This window comes from Petaurus breviceps, unplaced genomic scaffold, assembly GCF_028583685.1.
Source record: "Petaurus breviceps papuanus isolate PSGF00001 unplaced genomic scaffold, PetGlider_PUasm1.0 180, whole genome shotgun sequence".
Taxonomy (NCBI): domain Eukaryota; kingdom Metazoa; phylum Chordata; class Mammalia; order Diprotodontia; family Petauridae; genus Petaurus; species Petaurus breviceps.
In genome coordinates this window covers 933,009-956,059 of record NW_027185782.1, presented here as the reverse complement: position 1 = coordinate 956,059, position 23,051 = coordinate 933,009, and the positions used below count along the sequence as shown (strand labels likewise).

Genomic DNA, 23,051 nt, shown 5'->3' with positions numbered 1-23,051 from the left:
GAGGCCTGAAGGGGTCTATTGTAGAGAGGCTGTGGGGGTGGGGGAAAGCGGGCAAGAGGGGGAGAGGGGAGGGGGATCCAAGGGAGGGAGAGGTGGGGAACAAAGGGAGGGAGGGGGAGAGGGAACCAAGGGAGGGAGAAGTGGGGGACAGAGGGAGAGAGGAAGACAGACACAGAAACACAGAGAGAGAAAAGGAGACAAAGAGGGAAATGTATGTATGTGTATATGTATGTATACATACATATTGATATAGAAATACACACAAATATATGGTGTATGTGTGTATATATACACACATACACCATATATATGATGCTTATATATACACACATTTTGAGACAGACAGACAGACAGAGAGAGAGACAGAGAGAGGAGACAGAGAGGAGAGAGGGAGAGAGGAACAGAGAGAGAGAGGAAGAGAGGAGAGAGAGAAAGAGGAAGAGAGAGAGGGAAAAAGAGAGAAAAGAGAGAGGGAGAGAGGAGAGAGGGAAAAAGAGAGGGAGAGAGAGAGGAGAGAAGAGAGGGATAGAGAGACGGGGGGAGGGGGAGACAGAGAATTCCCTTATTTTCTCCTTTTCTATTTTAATACAACAAATCAGCCTTCCGGCTTTGGGGCTGGTCTCTCTGAGGGCCAGTTCCCCTGTTCATTTTCACCTCTGCCTTCATCTTTAGGTGCTCAGTAAATATTTGCAGACTGCAGAGTGAGAAGCTGGAATATTGCTTGAAGGGCGGGACTGGACGGCCAGGCTGGAGGGCCAGGAGCTCAGAACACCCTACCAGCAGGGCTGTGTGTTGGGTGAATGGGCAGTGGGCAAGGGCGGTGCCCTCTGCTCCTGCTTCCAGGGAGCCCTGCTCAGGGTTCTTTCTTCCTACCATAGAGGGCCTAAGTCTGTCTGTTTCTGGAACTGTCTGCCAAGAGAAGAGCTTGGCTCTTCCAGGTTCTGTCTATCCTGACTAAACCCCAAAGGCTAGTGGCAGGCCAGGAGCCCACCTCCCTTGTGCCTCTCCCAGCCCCAAACGTTCTGGGCCCAATGAGGTGAGCACATAGCAGGTGTTTGGTCAATATTCTTGATGACCCAAAAGCCATTCCTGACGCCCCAGCTCAGCCCAGTGTGACCTTGCCCTTCCCCCGCCTTTCTACATGTCACACATCCTTTGGAGCAGCAGGAGAAGGCACCTTGGACTCAAGCAGCCTGATAATGGCTCTTACTGGCTGTGTAATCCTAGGCAAGTCTCTGTGCCATTTTGGGCCTCAGTTCCCTCATCTTTAAAATGGGGATGACAATCTCACTTGCCCCATTTCTCTCTTTCCACTCTGCCCCCATGCTGGTACTGCCTTGGAATATCCAAAGAGCCTCCAGACTGCTCCCCCTGCTTCTAATCCCTCCTCTGAGAGGCTGTCCCAAGCATCCTTCGGAGGCAGAGCTGGGCCTGCTCCTGTGACTCTTCTGATCCAAAACCTTCTGGGGATCTCTGTTGCCTCCAAGATAAAATATAAACTTCTCAGCCTGGCACAGAAAGCCTTCTACAACCCAGCTCCAATGTAGTTTCCTGGCCTTATTTCACATTATTTACCCCTGCAGCCCCCATGACTGGTTTCACAAAGTCTACATTCAGAGCAGCCTGGATTAAACGCTTCCTCAACTTGACATGAACACTTCATCTCACCACAGTCTCTCTTCATTCTGGTTTGCTAATTTCTATCTGTTCCCCTCCTCTCCTCTATGGCTGTGGTGAAGGAAGCCTTTTTAACAAGGAGGAATGGGAGCCTGCATCCTCTACCCTTGTTTTCCTCAGGGTCTCTGCTCAACCGGGGCTCCTGGAGGCCAGGGACCTGATGTACCACCAGACTGGCCTCCCCCCTCCTCCTCTCCCATGGAAAGGGCTGGACTTTCTCTCTGGGAGGGGGAGGAGATGGCTCTCTAGCTGGCCCCATCACTATCCCTCCTGGGTCCCGGCTCTCTGGCCAAAGATTCCCCTGCCCAAATAGCCAGGCCTGGTATTCAACTTTGCAGATCCCCTGATGCCGGGTGGGAAGGCGGGGTGGGCGTCCTCACCGTTATAGCTAATTACCTACCTGGGTGGCCTTGGGAAAAATCACCTTCCCTCTTTGGGTCTCAGTCTCCCCATATGTAAAATGGGGTGCTGAGAGCAACATCCGCGTTCATAAAATGCAAGGAGCTTGAAAAACTCTAAAGGGCCGCGGAAATCATCCCTAATTCCTTCCATTCCCTGGCTCCCCCTTAGGGCCCCACCCCTGTCAGTTTCTGTGATAAAGGAGGCTCCTGTAGACCGGGCTTTCAGACAATCTTCCTTTAATACAAAGTCAATATATCTACATACACAGTGGCAAGAAAACCACTTACAGTTTCAGTTTGAAGTAACAGTGGGAAACGGATAGCATCTCTGCTCTTGCACAAAGAGAAAAAACTGGTCTTGGATGGCTTCCGCTTTTCTCCTTTCCCCTCGTCTCCCTGGGTGAAGTCCTGGCTGCAGGTTGTCAAGTTTGGGGCCAGCCACGTTCCCACGGTCTTTTTGGTTGGGTGGGGCAGGCCCAGTCCTTCTGTGGTCAGTGCAGGAGGCAGGTTGTGTGCACACACATTGTGGGGTGTGTGTGTGTGTGTGCCCCACTCCAGGACCCAGCTGGGGCCCCCATCCCAAGCATCCATCTTCCCTACAGATGAGCAGAGAGCAGGGGAGAGGGAGAGGTGCCCAGGGCAGCCTGGGCCAAGGGACAAGGCTTCCTGTCACCTCTGCACTTTGGCAACACCGTCTGAGCCCCGAGGGCCCACCAGGCATCAAGGCGGCGGTGGTTTGTCCTAGATGTCTGGCGTGGGACCTGGGGCGCCTGCACGCCTGGGGTGGATAAGAGGGCTTCCAGGGTGGGAGGTGCCATCCCTCCCACCCTCAGTGGGTGCCTGGTCCTGGCAGGGGAGCTCAAAGGAGGAGGGGGCCTGCTGACGGGCCTTCCCCTGGTCTCCCCCACTCTCGGAGCCATGCCTGATATGTCTGAGATTTAATTTAAAAACAAAACAAGGACAGTTCATTCTTACATGAGCGAGTCGAACCTTTCCAATGGTAGAAAAGCATAATGTAGAAGGAGCAATTCGCACGTAATCTCAGATAGGATCACAGCCAGTACACAGAACGTTTCTACCGTGAAAAAATAGACTGTCTTTGAACGTAATATGAATAAGCAAATTCTCTTTTAAATTCATTGACTCATATTCTGTCAGTTTTTTTTTAAAAAAAGGAAAAAATACACTATTTAAAAAAAAACGGTAATGTCACTGGTTACAGTTACATCGATACTTTAAAGAAAGCCGCTCTCAGCGCAGGGCCGAGGTGACGCTCTTTCCTGATGGTCTGACGGCTGCGAGGAGGTGGGCTTGGCTGAGGCCCCGTGGTCATCCCGAGGGGGTGGGGGCAGAGTGGTGGGCGTGAGGAGAGCCCATGGAGGCTCTGGGGTTCAGATTCAGACTTTGCCTGGCCTCCTGGGGCCTCAGTCTCCTCACCTGTAAAGCGATGGATTCTACGATTTCTAAGGTTCCTTCTGGTCGGAATCCTATGAGTCTAGAACTGTCTCTTCCCCAAGCCCCTGCTAGGGGTGGGAGAGAGGGGTGCTTGCTGAAGACAGGGAGGAAGGGGTAGAATGGGCTTGCCTTGGCAACTCCCTCCCCCCATGCTCTGAAATCCAACCGGAAGGAAAGTCACTGGCCACGCTGCGCCCTCCCCCCTTTGTCTTTTTCTCCATCTTTCCAGAAATAACATATTTTTGGAATCAAAAAAGAAATGAGGAATGTTCCAAGTATTTAGAAGGGACTGTGGCCCCAGCCACCCTGGAGAAGTCGGCCTCGTCCTGGTGGTGGAGACCCCTGGGCAGCCTTCCCTCCCCACGTGGGGGAGCTCAGGCAGGCCAGGGGCCGGCTCTTGGCGGATCTGTCCCTCCCCCAGCGGGGGACACAGGGGACACAGGAGGCGTTCGTCGATGTGGTCATTGGCTCAGGGCTGCGGCTGGGGGCTCTGCATGGGTGATCGGTGGAGGGGCGTGGGTGGGGGGTGACTGCCCCTACAAATGGCCAACCAGGTGAACAAAGAAACCAAACTCTGAAGGGTGGGACCCAAGCAACCGTGCCCCTCCCCGGAATGGGGGGCTGGGGTGGGGCAAGGCCACCTGGGGACCAAAGCCAACTTGAGGTAACAAGCCCCAGCTGCTCAGACCGGCCCTGGCTCACGAGCTCCTCGTGTGCTCCTTGAGTTCATGCTGTGGAGGTCCCAGGGGAGGGACCCCTGCTGGGCTGCGGGGGGGAGGGGCCCCCCTCGCTCCCCCCTCCCCCATGCTCCCCACTGTGGTGTCCAAATGAAAAGGTACTTGTTGGGTTCAGTTTGTGGTAATCAGTCCAAGGCCCCCTCCGCGTGAGTGAAGGGGGAGCGTCCATGATGTCCAGTGGTCCATGGAGTCAGTATGGGGAGGGATGGCTTTTTATGTTGCATAGTGGTCAAAACTTCCAAGGTATTCGAGGGCAGCCTGGTAGCAGAACTGGTACTCATCCTGAAGCACGGACAGGGTCCGGGGAGGGAGAGATCACAGTCACTCTGGCTGTCATACAGCCCCTCCCCACCCTCACCCCAGGGGTCTACAGAGAAGACATCCTGCCCTGGGACAGAGGCTGCTGCATTTGGAGTCAATGGGCCTGGGTTTGAATCTTGACTCTGCAGGCACCAGGTCCCTCGTCCTTCCTGAAATATGCGGCCCAGAACTGGACAGCCAAACGGTGCCTGTGATGGTGTGTGTGGGTGCCTGTGTTTGAACCCCAGTTTGTAAAATCACATTTCTCCCTGGCCTCAAATCACTGTCTCAGGCAGTTTCTTTCTAGCTCAAGGGTAGCATGCCCTAGGAAAATACTTTTCCCTCTTCCTGTTACAGTGGTCAGCTGCACTTACAGAATTTAGTAGTTTGGCCCCCTGTGGACTGGCTGAAGCAGCTGTGTACTGGGTCACATCTCTCATATGTATCCTAGACTCAGTCATACGTATGTATACTCCCCAACTCATAATACATGTCCTGAATCCCTGCCTAGCTTGGGATATACTAAACTCCCAACGTCCATCCTGTCAGACAGGGCGTTGATGGGTGGCAGCTTGGTCAGCCCTGACCGCTAGCTGACTTAGTGATGTTTCAAGCCTAAAACCACATCTCCAGGCAGCCCCGCCTTGGGCTATTTCCTGGCGAATCCTGGGCAACACGCCTGCGCAGTAGATATAAAAAGCACATGTTCCTATAAGAACTGACCACTCATTAACTCCTCCCTGATCCCGCCCTGACTCACCTAGGCAGCGTAATTGGCACTTGTTATACTATAGAATACCTTATAAAAACTTTAACTCTACCCCTTTAAGTTCTCTAAGAACTCTTGCCCGCTGTAAAGCATAGCAATGAACTTTTAGCACCTTGGCTTAGAGAATGCTTGAGTCTGTGAATTCATCCCAGACTGCTTTCCAGGGACTCTGGTTCCTGGGCTTCCTGCACTCCTTGACCCCATCAGCTGGACTCAGGAAGACCTGAGTTCAAACTGAGCCTCAGGTACTTACTAGCTGTGTGACCCTGGGCTCACTTAACTGCTGTATGCCTCAGTTTCCCCAACTGTAAAATAGGGATGAGGACAGCACCTGCCCCCCAGGGTCGTTGTGAGGCACAGTGCCAGTCACACAGTGGGTGCTCAGACGTCCTCCCTCCCTCCCTCCCTGCCCCTCCCGGCACCCAGCTGAGGTCTGAGCCGAGCAGAGGGCACAGCAGGCCTCCCACGGCACAGGCCCTCACCTCTGTCTGCACCATGGCCGGCCGCTGCGTCCGGAGCATCTTCACCGTCTGGAAGATGTCCACCACTCCCTCATAGCGCATCCTCTCCAAGACGATGCTGAGCGTGATGAAGACCCCGGTCCTGCCCACGCCAGCGCTGCCCGCAGTGGGGAAAAAGAGCACATTCACACAGTCAGAGAGAGAAGGGGCCCCTGTGGCCGTCCAAGATTGCGATCACATGGGATCTAGTCTGATCACCACGGCGATTCTGAAGCAGTGGGATCTACTCTGATCACCATGGCGATTCTGAAGCAGGGACAAGGGTAGGAATATGAAAAAGTCTGTGATTTCTCTTGGTGACAAAGTCACAGACACTGCTGAGACCCTGGGGTGCTGCTGCCTATGCTCAGCATTGCAGGAAATGCTAAATTTCAGTTACAGGTTGGTGAAAACAAAGATGTGGTTCTTTTCTCCCCCATTCAAGTTCAAGAACTCCCCGGAAATCTCTCCATGGTGTCCAGGGTCAGAGCCCCAGATGTTGTCCAACACCCTCATTTTAATGGGGCCCAGAGTGCAAAAGTGTAGACTAGAGGTTATGCAGCTAAAGCTAAAGCTTCTATAGAAGGGGGGGGACAGGATTCGAATCCAGCTCTTCTGACATATAACCACAAGCCCATAACGGGCCCTGCCCCCATTTTGCCTGAGTTCTGAGGCCACTCAGGGCCTCTCTCAAACCCCACTTCCAATGGGGGCATCTCCTACTCCCGCCACACAGAGAGGGGAGGACACCGTCATGGCCCAGGGAGAGAGGAAGAGGAGGCTGCAGGTTGGAGGAGAGACAGGGAAGGGACAGAAAGGGACCAGACAAACTGTCATTATTATTAAGCACCTACTGTGTACAGAGCTCTGCTGGGCCCACGTGGATCTCAGTTTAGTGGGGGATATCTCCCACTGCCACACCCATGTAATGGAAATGCAGATTTAAAGATCTTCCCTGCCCCTAGGCTAAAGTGCACCTGGAGTCTGGGGTGGGAGGCTTGTTTTTCAGTAGATACTTCTTGATTGGCCAGTGAGTCAATAAGGTTGTTACATTTTCTGAGCCAGGAGAAGGCTATATAAGCCCTGATGTGTAGCTTTGTTTTGGGACTCACTTTGAGAAGTGTTCTGTGATTTGATCTGAATTCTGGGAAGCTGTTGTTGAGAGTCCCCCGGCTTTGAAAAACCCAGATGCTGATTTGGTATGGATGTAATGGTTGGACAGTTTGGAAATCTGTCTACTTGATCTGTTTCTCTGACTTGATAATTCTGTCTGTATATTTTGAAGTTTGGGGTGCTGACCATTTTCCCCTGAACAAGGTAAACGATATATGTCTGACTGATTAAAGTAAGCTTGTTAACCCATTTTGAGTTGCTTTCCTTTAACAAAGCAGATCCAAGAACCTGTATTGGCAGACACCCTGGGGACGTGCTTGGGGTGCTTGCTGCTACAACCCACCCGCCATTAGACGGTGAGGGCATTAGGGAAGTGCAAGCCCAGGGAGGGGTGGCAGGGTGCCAATGGATGGGGAGAGGATTGGGGCAGGAGGAGAGAAGGGGAAAAGCCCATGCTGCCTTTGGGGAACAGAAGGCCAGTCTGCCTGGCCTGCAGAGCAAGCTTGGGTGGAGAGGAGCCGTACAAAATAAGGATGGGTGAAGCCAAAGTGTGGGCAGCCTCGGGTGGGAAAGGGAGTCTGACCCTTCCTGTCCAGGCAACGGGCTTGGGCCAAGGATGTACAAGATCATAAACTGAGGCCATCGGCCCGATGCTTTCACTTTACAGGCCCAGAGAGCTCTGAGTGATCTAAGTCAGACTGTTGGTGAGAGGCAGGGGCTGGACTGGAAGCCTGGAGGCTTTACATTTATTGGGGACATTATTCCTCATCGACATAATTGTACAAGTCGGACGTAAACTCCTCCAAAACTGAATCTCTTTGGTTTTAATTCCCATATCCCCAGGCACATGGTAGACACCTGATAAATGTCTGCCATCTGACCACTAACTGGCCAGTCTGGCAGGGGGCGAAGGAAGAAGTGAGTGGAGGTGGGAAAATGTTGTCCAGGAAAGTGGAGTTTGTAAGGAGGACTGACTGTTCTAGGCTGGGGACCGTGGGAATAGAAATGAGGACAGGGAGGAGGGATGGGACACAGAGGGAAGCAACAGGAGGGGGGGAGGGGGAACAGCTCTAGTTAGTAATGGGAAAAAACCCCGCAAAACCCCCTGCTGACCCTGGGTTTATGCTTCCTGCAGGGGAGGGTGTGTGTGTGTGTGTGTGTGTGTGTGTGAACGTGAGGAGTATCTAGAAAATAACTGTATTAGCCTCTTGAAATATGACAAAAACACTTGTTAGTGAACAAATCTGTGGACCACAGAGAGACACTGAGGAGACAGGGGCCAGGTGGGGAAAGAAGGGGCATCAGAGAACTCCACACTGAATAATTCCTACCGACTAAAACCAAATGAATCGAGGGCTGGCTATGAAACCTTTTTTCATATTGAGCAGGGGAAAAAAAAGGCATCGGCGACAGGGACTCTGGGAAAGGCGTGCTCACTGAGTGCCACAGTCCCAGCCAGTGCCAAATTGATTTCCAATCAGCAAAGTTACAGAGTTTTCAGTATCTCTTTGCAGAAGCACAGCCTGTCCTTCTTGGACGTGCTCACAAGGATTCACCCACATTTATAACAATTTATCTCAGAATCAGGACTCTCCATCCTGTTCTTAATCAAATCCCAAGCAGGAAAGAAACCAGAGGCTGGGCATGATATGTGGGTTCAAAAACTATCCTGAGAAAATAAAATCGACTAATTTATTTGACTGTGTTCTGATAAATCTTGAACAGCATTATGATAGTAAAACATGTCGTCATGTACTGAATAAAGGGTTTTTTAATGAAAAATTTAATCTATTTTATTCCTCATGTGTGTATGTCTGAGACACTCTAGAATCTATTATGTTTAATAGGTGGTCTGGGAAGGTTTACTGAAAGCCAAGGGACAAAGGGATGGAAGGAAGGTTGGATAACTCTAGGATAGGGCTAGAAAGGTGAGGCCACACCTGGGAGAGAGATGGGAGAAGGGAAGAGATGCTCATGGACAGAGGAAGAAATGGGGAGGTGGGAGAGGGGACCATGATAGGTGTGGAGGGTCATAGAGAGGGGAGGATGTGACCATGGACCGTGGAGGGAAAGGATGTTGATGGTGGGGGGAGTGTCTCCTTATGTAAGCACAGCCCAGAGCAGTGCTATTGCCAGGCCCTCGCCCTTGGCCAAGTCCATGCACGCAGTCACGTTCGGGAGGCTGGTACTGACGCCGCTTAGACCTCAGGATTGTCTGCCCCCGCCCCTGCTCCTACCCAGTGACCTGAAGGATGATCCCTACCTGCAGTGGACAGAGATGGGCCCGTCCTGGCCAAACTGCTCCTTGGTCTTGTGCACTTGGCCAATGAAGTCGATGAAACCCTCTCCTGACTTTGGCACGCCTTGCTCTGGCCAGTCTGTGAACTGGAACTGGCGGACGGTCCGGGACTGACCATCCTGGTGGGAGGAGGAGAGGCCCGTCAATGGTTACCAGAGGCCTGCTGTTTACTCACTCAGAACAAATGCATTAAGTATAAGAAGAGTTCTCTTTCTGTCTTCCCCCCCCCCCGTCTCTTTCTGTCTCTCTCTCCCTCCCTCCCTCCTGTGTAAGAAGCACTGGAGATAAACAGATATGGAAAAGAAGCCCTCCCTGCCCACACAGTGATTACAACATACTGAGGCAATCAGACCCCAACACGCACAACCTTCTATGGCAAGCTCCTGACAGGTGGAGAACAGGTGACACGGAAGGGTGAAGAAGGGGACTCCTTAACAACAGGGGGAACTGAATGGGGAGGGTGGGGAGAAGAGGCAGAGCACCCTGAGCAGCCTGAGCCAAGACAAGGCAGGGGGAGTTATTGGGTTTGGATGGAGCATGAAGCATGCCGAGGTCAGGAACAAGAGAAGCCCAGATGGTGTAGGGGGATGCCAAGCCACGGGCCCTGCACTCTGGCCCTCCTCCTCCTCTCCTCCCCCTCCTCTTCTCTTCCTCCTCCCCTCCCCTTCCTCCTTCTTCTTCTCCTCCCCCTCCTTTTCCTCTCTTCCTTCTCCCCCTCTTCCCCCTCCTTCTCCCCCCATGATCTCTTGGCCTCTGCTCTGGGAGCCTGGGCTCTGGGAGGTGAGTTCTCATGGCACTCTGCCCAGAACCAGGCCCTGCATCCTACCTCCCCACCCTGTTCTCGTTAGAATGTAAGCTTCCTGAGGGCAGGGACTGTGCCCACAGGGCTGGGCATACAGTGGTGCTTAACAGATGCTTTCTCATCCATTCTGGACTATCACAACTTCATCTATGTCGTCTCTCATTTAACACATCTACCATCAGCATCTCAGCACCACCTTCTTACTGCCAGCTTCCTCCATCAAGGGGTGCAGAGCCCAGGAGCCCCAGGGCAGCCCACCTTGGGCTTGGGCAGAGGCAGAACATCCCCAAGGCACCCTTCGAGATGGGAAGTGAGGCCCAGAGGGAGAGTGGGCTCTTCTCCCACATGTGATGGCCCCTCCCTCTCCTGCTCAGGACCCTTCTCACTACCTGTGAGTCAGTCTGGCACTCTGTCCTCCCCTACCACAAGCACACTGGGTTTCCTTCAGAGGTCCCTGAGCTCTCACACCACTGTCCTGCCTAGTAGGCCCCTCCCTCTTTCTACATGAGCCCATCTTCCAGAGACCTGCTTGTGGTCCTGAACCTTCTCCAAGGACCGAGTCCTCCACTACCTTCCTTGTAGCTGCTACTGTACTTATGGAAGTCAGGTGGCGCAGCGGGTAGAGGGCTAGGCCTGGAGTCAGGAAGATCTTTGTTCAAATCTGGCCTCTGTGTGACCCTGGGCAAGTCACTTAACCTCTGTCTGACTCGTTTTCCTCAACTGCAAAATGGGGATAACAGTACCTACTCTCAGGGGTTTTGGGAGGGTCAAATGAGCTAATATTTGCACAGTGTCTGGCATACAGTAAGGGCTATATAAATGCTTCTCCCTTCCCCTTCCCCCCTTTATGGTCTGTAGTGTTTGCTTTGTTCATCATATAACAACTTCTGAGTATGTTCTTAGAACTAAAAGGGGCTGCAGCGATCTTCTAGACTGCTCCTCCCCTATTTCAGTGATGAGGAAGCAGGCTGAGAAGGAGGCAGTCAGGACTGGCTGCCCCGAGGGAGGAGGGAGGACAAGGCTCCATGGTGCGTGAGCCACAGGAAGAGCCCCTCGCTCCCAGGCCAGGGCTCCCAGACCAGCTGCTTCCCTGGTTTCTCCCTCAGGAGGCCGGACCTGGCCTGCTGGCCTGGCCCATGGGGAGGGGAAGGTGGGGCTTCCTGAAGCATCCCCTCTGCGACTGGCTGGGCACTCACCCGGGCGTCGGTGACTTTGAACTCGCGAAGGATGTACTGGGGCATGTTATATTCCGCCATAGGGTCCACCACGAAGTACTGGTAGCGTGCTGACCGTTCTGCTGGCCAGTACTGGTGACACTTCTCCTGGTGCAAGGAGAATGGGGGTGCCTGTCAGGCCCACTGTCCCATGCAGTGGAGAGCACATGTGTGTCTGCGAGTGTGTCTGTGTGTGGGGGGGGCAGGGGGCCAAGGTGGTCAGGGAAGGAGGAGCCACTGACTGCAGGCTGCCTCCCTCTGCCCTGCCCATAACCTACATCTCATCTTCCCACCTCCCCCGGGAGCAGGGCCTGGGTCTGCCCTCCAGGTTACCTCCCTCAGGGCAGGCCACTCTTACAGATTTTCTCCTGCTCCTCCCCGCTAAATTTAGGGCCCCCAGGGCCCCTTCCCATAGGAGGCCTGGGGGAGGCTGCCTTCTTCTTCTTTAAAAAATTAATTAATTTTTAGTTTTCAACATTCACTTCCATAAGGGGAGGGTGCCTTCTGAAGGCTTCCCATGGCTCCAAGAGTGCCCCTGTTTGTGGGGGATGGTTGTCCATCAGACATTCTACCCCCAGCTGTTCTGCAGGGCCCCAGCAGGCAAGGCTATCCCGTGGCTAAATGACACTGAAGGCCAGGGCCAGAACGAGGCCCAGGGCCAGGGTCAGGGCCAGAGCTGGCCACTCACCCGGCCCATCTCTCGCAGCTTGGTAAGCATCACCACAATGGTGGAATTATTCTCCCACAGCATCCTCCAGAAGTCCTCGGTGGTCTCTGCCAGCGGCCCCTGCGTGGCGATGTAGGCCTTCTGCTGCCTGTGAGCAAGAGAGGGTCTCTGAGAGGAAGCCCAGGGCCCTGCGCTTGCCGCCCCAGCATCTCCTCTGGGAATCTGGGTGATTTTTACCCCAGCAGAGACTGTTGGGGCCAGCTCCCTTCTTGTACAGACAGGGAAACTGAGGTCTGGACTAGAGGAGTGATGTTCAAAAGCATGCAGAGACTTAACATGGGGCTCCCATCTCTGGGTCCAAGGGCCATTCCTGTGTCTTTTCTGGCCTGGACATGGAACAGGGAGTGACTGCTCTAAGGAAGGCACAGCCTCCGTTTGGGGCTTATTCTCTCCCTGATCCAGCTCCGGACTCCCTGGTCCTGCCCACACAAAGAGGCTGCCTGTTCCTGAAGGAAGCTGGCTGTCTTTGAGAGAGCCCATGGTTCTGGGAAGGGGTGGGCCAGGTCAGGAAAGGAGAACACAGCACAGTGGGGCAAGGGAGCCGGGGATGCTCAGCTGAGGCCCCAGGGCTGGGATGCTGGGCGGCCTTCTCAGCCTTCCTGGACCCACATACCGGTAGCCGTCGATGAAGCTGGCATTGATGTAGTCAGAGCCCTCCACACCACGGATGGGCTGCAGGCACACCCGTGTGCTCTCATATGGCATGATGTTCACCAGGCGGTTCTTGAACTTGTTACAGGGAAGGTTGGCACTGATGAAGCGGGATGTGTGGGCTTTGGAGTTGGCCAGCCTCTGGAGGGGGCACAGGAGACAAAGGCGGGTGAGGGCTGGGCGGGTGCCAGGGGGCTTCCCTTGCTTGGCGAGAGTCCCCAGTTTCCCCTCTTCCTCCTCACCCTGGAGGTGGCAATGTGGGAAAGATGGCTGCATGGGCCTTGGTGGCCTGGGGCCTTCCTTGACCAGATTTCAGATGCTCAGCACCATGTGCCCCACTGCCCCTGACCCTTCCAGATGGGCCCCTGCTCTCCAAATACCATCTCTTCCCTTCTGCGTGTCTGCTTTACATTCTAGGCCTGAGCTCTGATGGGAGGGAGAGGCCAGGCCAGGCTTTGGGGTGGAGTAGGCACACTGTCCCTGCAATGCCCCTGTGGGGGTAGCTGCCTCTGAGAGAGAGGCTCCTGGTGATCATCTGGCCTGCTCTTCTCATTGTACGAATGGGCACACTTAAGCTCAGGCAGCCAGGAAACAGCAGATATGTGAGCAGGGGTCCTCCCCTCCCACTCAGTCCCCTGACTGGCTCTGGGCCATCCCCTGGGGCTCCCACCTTGAACTCTAGCTCCATGCCTGTGACGTGCTCGCCGGCCTCCACCTGGGCCAGCTTCTGAATGTAAGAGTAAAGGTTGCGGGCGGGGACCTCGGTGTTGCCACAGGCAACGGCTTCCAGAAGGGCATCGTGGATAAAGCTGTACTGGTCCTCGGTCTGGACCATGTAGTTCCGCTGTGAGCGCATGAGGGTCACGTGCCCGTAGATGTCCACAGTCTTCTCGGGCTTGATGCGCTCCAGCATGGCGTCTATGACGATGAAGCAGCCTGTCCTGCCCACACCCGCGCTGTGGGGAGAGAGAGCAGACGTTTGGGGGCTCGTCCTGGGACGCTGGCTCCTGTCCCTCTGGAGGGGCAGGTAGAGGGTGCATTATGTATCATTCTCCTCTCAGGGATGAGGGAAGGGACACAAGGCTGATCCTAATGGCATGTAAGTGGACGTACACACAAGAAGACTTGCCCAGGGGTCGGGCTTGGATGCCAGGACAGAGGCAGGGGTGGGGGGAGGTCAGGGGTCATTGTACCTGCAATGCACCACAATGGGGCCTGCATCTGGAGGGTTGCAGGTCTTCACTCTTCTCAAGAAAGCCAGGAAGGGAGTTGGGTACTCAGGGACGCCATGGTCTGGCCATGCTGTGAACTGGAACTGGCGTACTTCACGCTTCTCGCTGGAACCATTCTGTGGAGATATGGCAGGCCAGTGGGCAGATGGCCCCATGGATGGTGTCCCTCAGGCCCCTCCATCTTTTCTTAATGTATCCTATATACCACTTCCTAACAGGTGACTCTGGCCTCATCACTCCCCTCCTCTAAGACCTTAGATGGCTCCCTACTATCTTGAGAGAAAATCCAAACCACTTTGCCTAGACATCTCTTCCCTCTCTCTCTAACCTTTTCCCCCATCCCCCTTCCACATCCTGTGCTCCCTCCATATCCCTCCAACACCCACTTTCACATCTCTGATGAAGCTACTGATCCTTCTGTAATTCCTCCCTGCCCCCTCCAGAGCCAACTCAAAGGCATCATGACAGGCCCGGCTCCTCCAGGGACTGATCGCCTCCCTGAGAAGAAACTTCTCTTCCACAGCATGTGAAGCTGACCTCCCCAGGCAAGCTGGGAGCCCCTGAGGGCAGGGCCGAAGCTTCTCCTTCCCTGGGGCAGCCCACAAACCCCAGCAGAGACACACGAGTGAGGGGGCGAGGGTTGGGTGCAGAGGCCAGAGCCCTGGGCTCACAGGTCCCAGGACATCGGGTGTAAGCAAAGACATCCTCCACCATGTCCCTGACAAGCCTCCCTCAGACTCTTGCTCTCCTGAGGCCACCCTTTCCCTGTCTCCAGCACAGCCCTTGGGCTGACTCACTGCTCAGGGCAGGAAGCATGGGGGAAAGGCAGAAGGAGGCACCTTGTGTAGGGAGAAGGTCCGGACGCAGAAGGTTGCCAGCTCGATCGTGTCTAGCAGGGTAACCTGGATCACACCATAGGTCTCTGTACCCCGGCCAGGCCAGTATTGGTCACACTTGATCTGGGGGGTGGGAGTAGGAGGGAAGCCAGAGTCAATGTCATGGCTAACGAGCTGTGGGTGTTGTTGTCCCACTCCCACCATGGGCGGCAGCCCCAGAGGCTCTTCTGAGGCAGGATGGGCTGGGAGCCTGGGGCATTGCCATGGCAACCCTTCGGGCCAGCCTGTGATGGTGGCTGTTGGGGCCCGGGCTGGGAAAGGCACGAGGCCCTTGGTGGGGGGCAGCATCTGGGAGTAACAACGGCCAACAACGTTACAGTGCTTTCAAGTTTGCAAAGGGTTTGTATTATCTCACTTTAGCTGAAACAACCCTTCTGGGAGAAGATACAGAGAAGAAAACGAAGCTTCCCAGAGGTTAGGGAGTCTGGCTGGTAAACACGAAGGGGTAGGATTCGAACTCAGGTCTCCGCGGTCTGAGAACTTTCCACATGACATGGTGATGTGTTGCTTTATTCTTCTGGGGTTAGCAGATGATTCTTCTTGTCATTCCCTTTTTTATTTAATGCAGATGAAAACCCAGACCTTCGATTTCATACCTTTTTGCATTCCCAGGAGTGGCCTACACACAGTGGGTGTGAAATGATGATGATGGGAAGGGGTGCGCTCAGTACTAGACTAGGTACATACTTCATTACTGCAGCAGGATTACTCTGGCTTCCTGAGGGCAGAGAATGTCTCATTTCTGTCTTTCTAAAGCACTGCCTAGAATAGGACCTGGGACATCAAGTTTGCTGAACTGAACTGAATTTAGAGTTAGGAGACCTGGGTTCAAGTCCTGACCCTGATGCTGATGATCTGTGTGACCCTGGCCAAGTCACAGCCACATTGAGCGACTCACTTTCCCCCCTTTCTTGGGAGCTGGGTCTCCCTCATCCAGCCTGGCCCCTCCTTACCCGTGACTTCTCCTCCAGCTTGGTCATCATGACCACAGTGGCGGAACGCTGCTCCCACACCATGCGCCAGAAGTCGCCAAAAGTCTCAGGCAGGGGCCCCTGAGTGGCGATGTATGCATTTTGCTTTCGGTAACCATCGATGTAGTTGGCGTTGATATAGTCACTGCCCACAATGCCTAGGGTGGAGAGATTGAAGCGATCCTGAGGAGCTGCAAGGCCCATCTCCAGGCAAGGGGCCTCCAAAATGAAGCTGTCCCTCGGGGATGGACCCACAAGGGTCCTCCTTCGGGGCATATGGGGCTGAGGCCTGGGCCATCCGTCAGCAGGATGCCGTGAGGGCCGTCCCTGGGCAGTGCAAAGCTTGGGATGACCCTCGGCTCTAAGGGCAATCCTTTCCCCATGCCCCGTCTCTCCTTTGTGTACACAGGCATGAAAGGCAGTCTGCAGAGGAGTGCTGGCATATTTTGGGGGTCAGGGCAGGAGCACTCTTGCTTGGCAACTTTTGAGGCTTTGCAGGCTGAATAGGAGCAGTGATCTCCTGCCTTACTCTTTAGTAATGGATGGGGGTATCTCTCCTTCCCCATATGCTGCCTCTTAAATCCCTGCCCAGCTCCAGTGGACAAGGATGGTTCTGGGCATGGTCTGTCCCTCAGGGGTGATACGGGGGAGATGGTGGGCAGGGACTAAAGTATCTCTCCTCTTGCCTCCTCTGGGCCTGTCAAGCTAGATACTCCCGTGCCCAGTGTCCTCGCCAGCTTCCTTCTGCAGCCTTACCATCCAGACTCCAGAAGGAGCAGGCAGGTCACCTTCCCTCTTCCTGGCCCATCTTCCCTGACTGTCCCAGCCCCCAGGGCCCTCTCCATTCTCTGGACTCTCCTGGTCACTGAGCCCCTGAGCACACCCCTGAGCACACACTTAGGAAAATTCTCAAATGAGAGACGAGAGGAGAGACCTGTCTCACTGGTCCTGAGGGGGTCTGTTCTTGCCACCTTGTCTGCTGCCTGGGCAAGCTCTGGGCTGTGCTCATGTGTGTGTGTGTTTGTGTGTGTGCGCGCGCGCGCGTGCACACTTTGGTGAGCTCTTAGTGTGTGGCTGATAAATGCTCAGCTAAGGGAGACACAGCCGCATGCTCCTATCAGCCCTGCGGTGCTGCTGCCGTCTGTAAGACACACTGGGTAAGAGTCACAGAATCAGGGGGTGAGGACAGAGGCCTCAGAGATGATCTAGTTTAGCCCATACCTGAGCAGAGATCCCCCCATCTAGCCGTGCTTGCAGATGCCCAGTGTTGGGGGGCTCCCCTAGGGAGCCCATTCCATTAGGTGATAGGCTTAGAGACCAGACTTCCTGAGCCACCTGGGGGGCTGCTTTCTCTCTCTTGCCCATCTCTTTCTTTAGAGGAGCTCTGGTTTGTGGAGAGCTGGTTAAACTCTCTTTGGAGCTGGAGTGTGGCCAAGGCCTGATATTCATGGTCTGCTGGAAAGAGTCCAGGGTTGGGAATGGGGGGCCAAGTTCCAGTCCTGGTTCAGCCCATGACTCGGGGACAGATAGCTTAACCTTCTCTCTTGGACTTAACTTTCCTGCCTGAGAAGTGGGGCTGCTGAACCCTGCCCGGGAGGCCTTGGGAGTTCAGATGAGAGGTTCTCTTACCTTCCATGGGGAGAAGGATGACCCGGGAGTGGTCATAGGCTATGACATTGGCATAACGGTTCTTCGGCTTGTTCACCTCCAGGTTAGAGTGTTCCCATGTGAACTGCTGTCCAGGGTCAATAGACTGTAGGATGAGAAAAAGACAGACACAGGGGAGAAAGGGAGATCCAGAATGGTGGGGGCGAAGGGGAAAAGGAGGAAGGGTGGAAGAGAGAGAGAAGGAGAAAAGAGAGACAGATATGGGGGAGAAATGGAGATCCAGGATGGTGGGGGGAGAAGGGGAAAAGGAGGAAGGGTGGAGGAGAGAGAAGGAGAAAAGAAAGAGATGGGGGAGAAAGGGAGATCCAGAATGGTGGGGAGAAGGGTGAGATGGGGAAGAGGAGGAGGGATGGAAGAGAGAAGAGAGACAGAGGTGGGGGGGGGAGATAAGAGGAAGGAAGGAAAACAGGGAAAGAGAAGGACAAAGAAAAAAGAGGGCAAAGAGGAGGAGGAAAGTGTATAGAATGAAGAGAGTGAGCAGAAGGGGAACAGAGGGAAGAAAAAAAGGAGGGGGGGAAAGGAAAAGAGAAAGGAGACGAGACAGGAAGAGGAAAGGGAACAGAGAAAGAAGAGGGACAGAGACAAGACAGATTGGACAGAGCAAAGAAGAAGGGAGGTGAGAAGGGTGTCAGACACAAAGGCTGTCTAGGGCTGCTGCTGCTGGCTCAGCCTCTGACAGCAAGGCTGCTAGAGGCCAGGAGGTGGGGGGCAGGCTTAGGAGAAAGCAGTCACAAGGTGGGCCTTGTTCTACCTACCTGTGCCATGTGAGAGAATCAAATGAGAACTGGAATTGCTTGGACAGACTGGCTGGCCCAACCCCCTCATTTTACAGATGAGGATCCCTAACTGACCCCTAAGGGATCAGCAAGGCCATATGGCCAGCCAGTGAGAGACCCCGGCCTCCCCAGCTCCAAATGAAGGCACTTCCCACTGCCTTATACTGTTGTGCCAATGGCAGGACTGAGGCACTGGCCTCTGCTGTGCCCACAATCGCCCTGGGTACCACACAATGCCCAGCTTTGGCCACTCCTCCTGTAGAAGCTCCCCTGACCATGCCTAGCCCTCCCCATCATGTGGCCAAGCTCTGGTAGCACTGTGGCCTGCTTTATTCACAGAGATGATGGGATTGCAGTAACCCTGGAGGTCAACTCCAATGGCCTCATTTTACAGATAAGTTTAAGTGACACGCTCAAGGTTGTGCAACCAGCAGGCAGAAGAGCAAGGAGTGAAACGCAGTCCTGTGCTGGTTCCACCAAGGGAGGAGGCTACCTCAGTGAAGAGGCTTAGGCCAGGGTGTGTGTGTGTGTGTGTGTGTGTGTGTCTGGGTGTGTGTGGTGGGGGCGGGGGTCTGTAGCCACTTACCTCATACTCCTGGGATAGCTTCAGGTTGTCATTAGCTTTGAGGTGCTCTGTGTGCTCAGCCATCTCGGTGATGGGGATTGGAGGGTGGCTGAGCATACCTGGGGGGAGAGCAGACCCGCCAGGTTGGGGCGGGGAGGGAGGGTGGTCATGGCTTGTGGGGGGGCCGGGACAGCCCCCGGCCCTGCCCAAAGAATCATGAAGTGGGAACGATGTGGGGTGAGGGGAAGCTCTACAATGTGAGTTCTGCAATGGAAGGGTGGCGGTTAGAAGAGAGAAGGCAGGCAGGGCTCGAAATTAATGTCCTGGGAAGGGGAGGGGGCAGAGGGGAGAGAGGTGGTCTCTTGTGCCCACCACAGTCCCCAGAGTAGGGGTGATCAGGAGGAGGCAGGGAAGAGACTGTTGACGGTGCTTGGTTCCTAAGAGGTTCTAGATCAAGTGAACTGGAGGGGAAGTTGCTGACCCCACATATATAGCTGTTACAGAGAGGGGAGGGAGGTCTGGGTGGGCCCAGATGGAAATGAACATGCAGATGGGTGAGATGGGCAGCCTCTGGGGAAGCCGGCTCTGTCACCCTTGGGGTCCTCCTGCCTGGCACAGGGCCTCAGGCTGGTGGGCACCTCCCAAAGTCCATCCACCAGGTGGATGGAGAGTGTCAGAAGATCCATTCTCAGCCTTGTCCCCTCCCTCAGGGAGATGGGTTTCATCTGTGGCCTGGGTGACCACAGGTGGGGCCAGGCAGTGGACAGCTTTCATGAAATGTGTTTGTATCTTACAGAGCTCTGGCCAGGCTTGCAGAGACTGGAGAATACATATTTTAATGAGTTCCTGGAAGCTCGCAACTAAAGGCTAAAACTCAAGATTCCACCTAGCAGAGGTTTGGGAATGGTCCCTTGGGTTTAGTGATGCTGCAGGACCTTGGCCAAGATCCCTGATTCTAGCCTGACCCTGGCTAGCTGTCTCACTGATGTCACTGCTTCCACTGGGAGTATGCGGATGACTCAGTATAACCTTTCCCCACTCTAGGGAAATGCCCTCCCTGCTGGTGGGTCCAGAACACGCATCTTAAGTGATGAGTGAGCATCTTAAGGATACACTCTCTGCTACTGTGTGTGTGTGTGTGTGTGTGAGTGGTGTCCTGCCCTAGGGTCCTTGTAGGATGCCCTGTCTCCACTCTGGGCCATGGCTCACCCCCACCTCCTTTAGAGCCTGTCAGGGCTGGGGGCAGGGGATGAGGGTGACTGCTGAGAATTTCGAGCCCAAGAATGTGTCATGGTGAAGCAAGAGGTGGTAGGAGCGTGATCAGCTGAACAGAGTGGGTCCAAGCAAGCGCTGCTCCCTAGTTTTACAGTGCACACACCCTTCCTTCTCCCCTTCACTCCTGCCCTTAGGGTACAATGAGGCAGACAACAGGGTGGGGTGGGCACAGAGGTGTAACCAGAGCCCTCCAGCCTCATCAACCCGGCATCCCTTCTGGGGGACAAGGGGCTCCCTAGGCTGGGAGACAGGAGGGCCCTGGATTCTAGGACTAGTTCTGTCCCTGATTTGCTGTGGGACCTTGGATCTCTGGGCCTCAGTTTCCTTACCTGTAAAATGGGAGTAATATCACCTGCTCACCATCTAAACAGAGGAAGATGCTTTGGAAAGGCTAACATACATTAATGTGAGGACTTAGTATAACTCACCGCCTACCATCCCCCACTCCTCCCATCAATTAAGTGGCCACATGTGGACCAGCTACTCCCCTCAATCCCCGACCCCCAACCCTGAGGTCACAGCATCATATGACTGAGAACTGGAAAGGACACTTAGAGATGGATGGTCTAGTCCAGAAGAAGAAACAGGCTCAGAGGGAAGGGAAGGAGCCAAGCCAATGTTATATAGACAGGAGGAGGGCAAGAGCTGTTCTGTCTACCACGGCCCAGGTGAGAAGATTCCCTGTGATGTACAGATTGTGAGCATCCCAAAGTGGGGAGACCAGTGGGAGGAGGGCCTGTTTTCATGCTCTTGGTGCCCGTGGGGGACTCCAGGGTATCCTAAACTGTGGGTAGGGGCAGGTGCTCTCGTCAAGGATGGAGGCAGGCCTTCAGCCTCTGCTTTCAAAGACTCATTCCCCTCCTCCCTCTGAGGCCCAATTCCTGTTTTTGGAAGCTTAATCTAATTTGTTGGAAACATCGATCCACCTGGGGGAAGATCAATTCCTCTTTTAGGATGATCCTTCCTTCTCTTCTGACCATTGATCTCTATTTTCCTGAAGAGCCATCATTAGGTGGAAAGATAGATCCCTCTTTAGGGAGAAGGCACTCTGTTTGGGGGAGACAATGAGGTGCTTCTGAGAAGGGAAAGCTTGGAGAGTGTGTGTGTGAGACAGAGTGTGAGTAAGTATATGAAAGCTGTGGTTAGTCTGCCCCAGCTCCATCTGACCAAGGAAGAGTCGCCCCTCTCCCTGACTCAGAGGGGGTCAGCTGTGGCTCCCACAGGGCCAGGATGTAGAGGAGGAGGGCTGTTATGATGAAGAGGGAGAGGATCAAGGCTGGCAGCATCAGGGACAAATGGTGGGGGGCTTCGAGGGCATGGGTCTGTAAAGGGAGGCATTCCAGCTCAGACACGCTCTAGTTCATGACCATGGACAAGTCACTGCGTTCCATGCCTTGTTGGCTAACCTATAAAGTAGAGATGGTAATTCTTGCACTCTCTACCTTTGAAGACATGTTACTAAGTCCATGAGTTTTAGAAATAGGCCTGTAGGATCATGGACTTGCAGGCCTAGGGCTGGGACGCTGCCTCCCCCACCCTGGCCCAGGTCATTTATAGATGAGGAGACTGAGCCCCAGGAGATTAAGTGTCCAAGGTCACCCTGGGAATAAGCAGCAGAGTTATCATCATAGTAGGATTCCTCTGCTTTCTGCTAGTGTGAATGCTTGCTGCCCACTGAACAGATGATTTCATGAAATGTGGTGGGTATCCCTTGGCAGAGAAGAGCCTCTCCAAGCTTAGCTGGGTAGACTGGTCCTTGAACAACAGACTGAATGCTGTTTATACAGCTGCATGTATGGGCTCATACATAGAATACAGTAGAGACTGAGAGCTGGAAGGGCCCTTAGAGGCCATCTGGACTGACCTCTTCATTTTACAGAGAAGGAACATGAGGCCCAGAGAGGTGTGAAGATCTTTGACCAAGGTCACACATCACGTGCAGAGCCAGATTCTGAACTTGGTCCTGACTCCAGAGGCATGCTCTTTCTGCTGCACCCAGGGATGCTGCCCAGGCTCTGGGAGCCCGGTGCCAGCTCTGCCACACAGAGCCAGTGGGGGCAGACTTCGCTGTTATGGGTGAAGGAGGGAAGGTGGCACCATGCTTATATTCAGAGAACTTTGAGCCCACAGGACTAGGTATACAGACCTGGAAGGGACCCCAGGCACCACCTAAGTCCCCTCTCTCGGGTGAAGATGAGGAGGCTGTGGCCTAGAGCCTTGACGTGACTGGGCTAGCATCTTATGGCCCCAGCTCCCCTGACCACCGGGAGATGCTGTAAACCCTTTATTTCTGTAAAGGGAATGGCTGTGCCCCAACTGCTCTGGTTTGTGATTCCGGATTTTCCTCTGTGTAAAGTGGGCACCGCCTGCACACGTCTGACCCTCTGCCTCCCGTGCTGCCTGTTCCTTCCCAGGAAGCTCTCGCTGGGTGTGGGGGTGGGTAAGGGGGGGAGGGGGAGGGGAAGGGGATAAGCATTTTAAGTGCCTACTGTATACCAGTCACTGTGCCAAACACTTTACAAGTGTTATCTCATTTAGTCCTAGCTGAGGAAATGGAGGCAATCAGAAGTCAAGTGACTTGTCCAGGGTCACACAGGTAGCACAGGAGGCCAGAAGGGAACTCAGGTCTTCCTGACTCTGGGTCATGTGCTCTATCCATCACACCCCCATGAACGATAAGATTTGGATCTGTGGGGGTCCTGGCTGCTACCTTATCAGCATCTTCATCTTTGAGAGGAGGAAACCAAGGCCCTTAGAGGAGAGCTCATTTGACAAGGCCACACAGAACTCTGCTTCCCAAGTCCCCAAGTCCTAAAAGGGGTCAACTGTTCCTGGCTAAGCATCTACTGGGACTCAGGAATGGGCTTTGTCTCTGGGGAGCACAGAGAACGAGAGCTCAGGGTCAGAGGCTGGGGAATCCTCCGTGTGGGCCCACCTGCTCCCACCAGGACTTGTGACAAATCGTTCAACCTCATTGCCCTAAAGTCAGTCAATCCAACAATCATTCTTTAGGTGCCTATGAG

General features: G+C 54.2%; 1 protein-coding gene across 8 annotated transcripts in view; it reads right to left on the bottom strand.

The window, feature by feature from the left end:
- Nucleotides 1-2,298: 2,298 nt before the first annotated feature.
- The window catches only part of PTPRS (protein tyrosine phosphatase receptor type S), a 234,154-nt gene continuing 213,401 nt past the window's right edge, over nt 2,299-23,051 (bottom strand). For all 8 annotated transcript variants that reach the window (XM_069086753.1, XM_069086751.1, XM_069086756.1 and 5 more), the window contains 12 exons: nt 18,775-18,872; nt 17,374-17,497; nt 15,727-15,902; nt 14,717-14,836; nt 13,839-13,993; nt 13,316-13,601; nt 12,608-12,786; nt 11,956-12,082; nt 11,250-11,375; nt 9,216-9,370; nt 5,822-5,957; nt 2,299-4,552 (listed from right to left, as the gene is read on the bottom strand). In XM_069086753.1, coding sequence (XP_068942854.1) covers nt 4,484-4,552; nt 5,822-5,957; nt 9,216-9,370; nt 11,250-11,375; nt 11,956-12,082; nt 12,608-12,786; nt 13,316-13,601; nt 13,839-13,993; nt 14,717-14,836; nt 15,727-15,902; nt 17,374-17,497; nt 18,775-18,872 — 1,751 coding nt within the window. In that variant the 3' untranslated portion in view covers nt 2,299-4,483. The remainder of the gene's footprint in view (nt 4,553-5,821; nt 5,958-9,215; nt 9,371-11,249; nt 11,376-11,955; nt 12,083-12,607; nt 12,787-13,315; nt 13,602-13,838; nt 13,994-14,716; nt 14,837-15,726; nt 15,903-17,373; nt 17,498-18,774; nt 18,873-23,051) is intronic.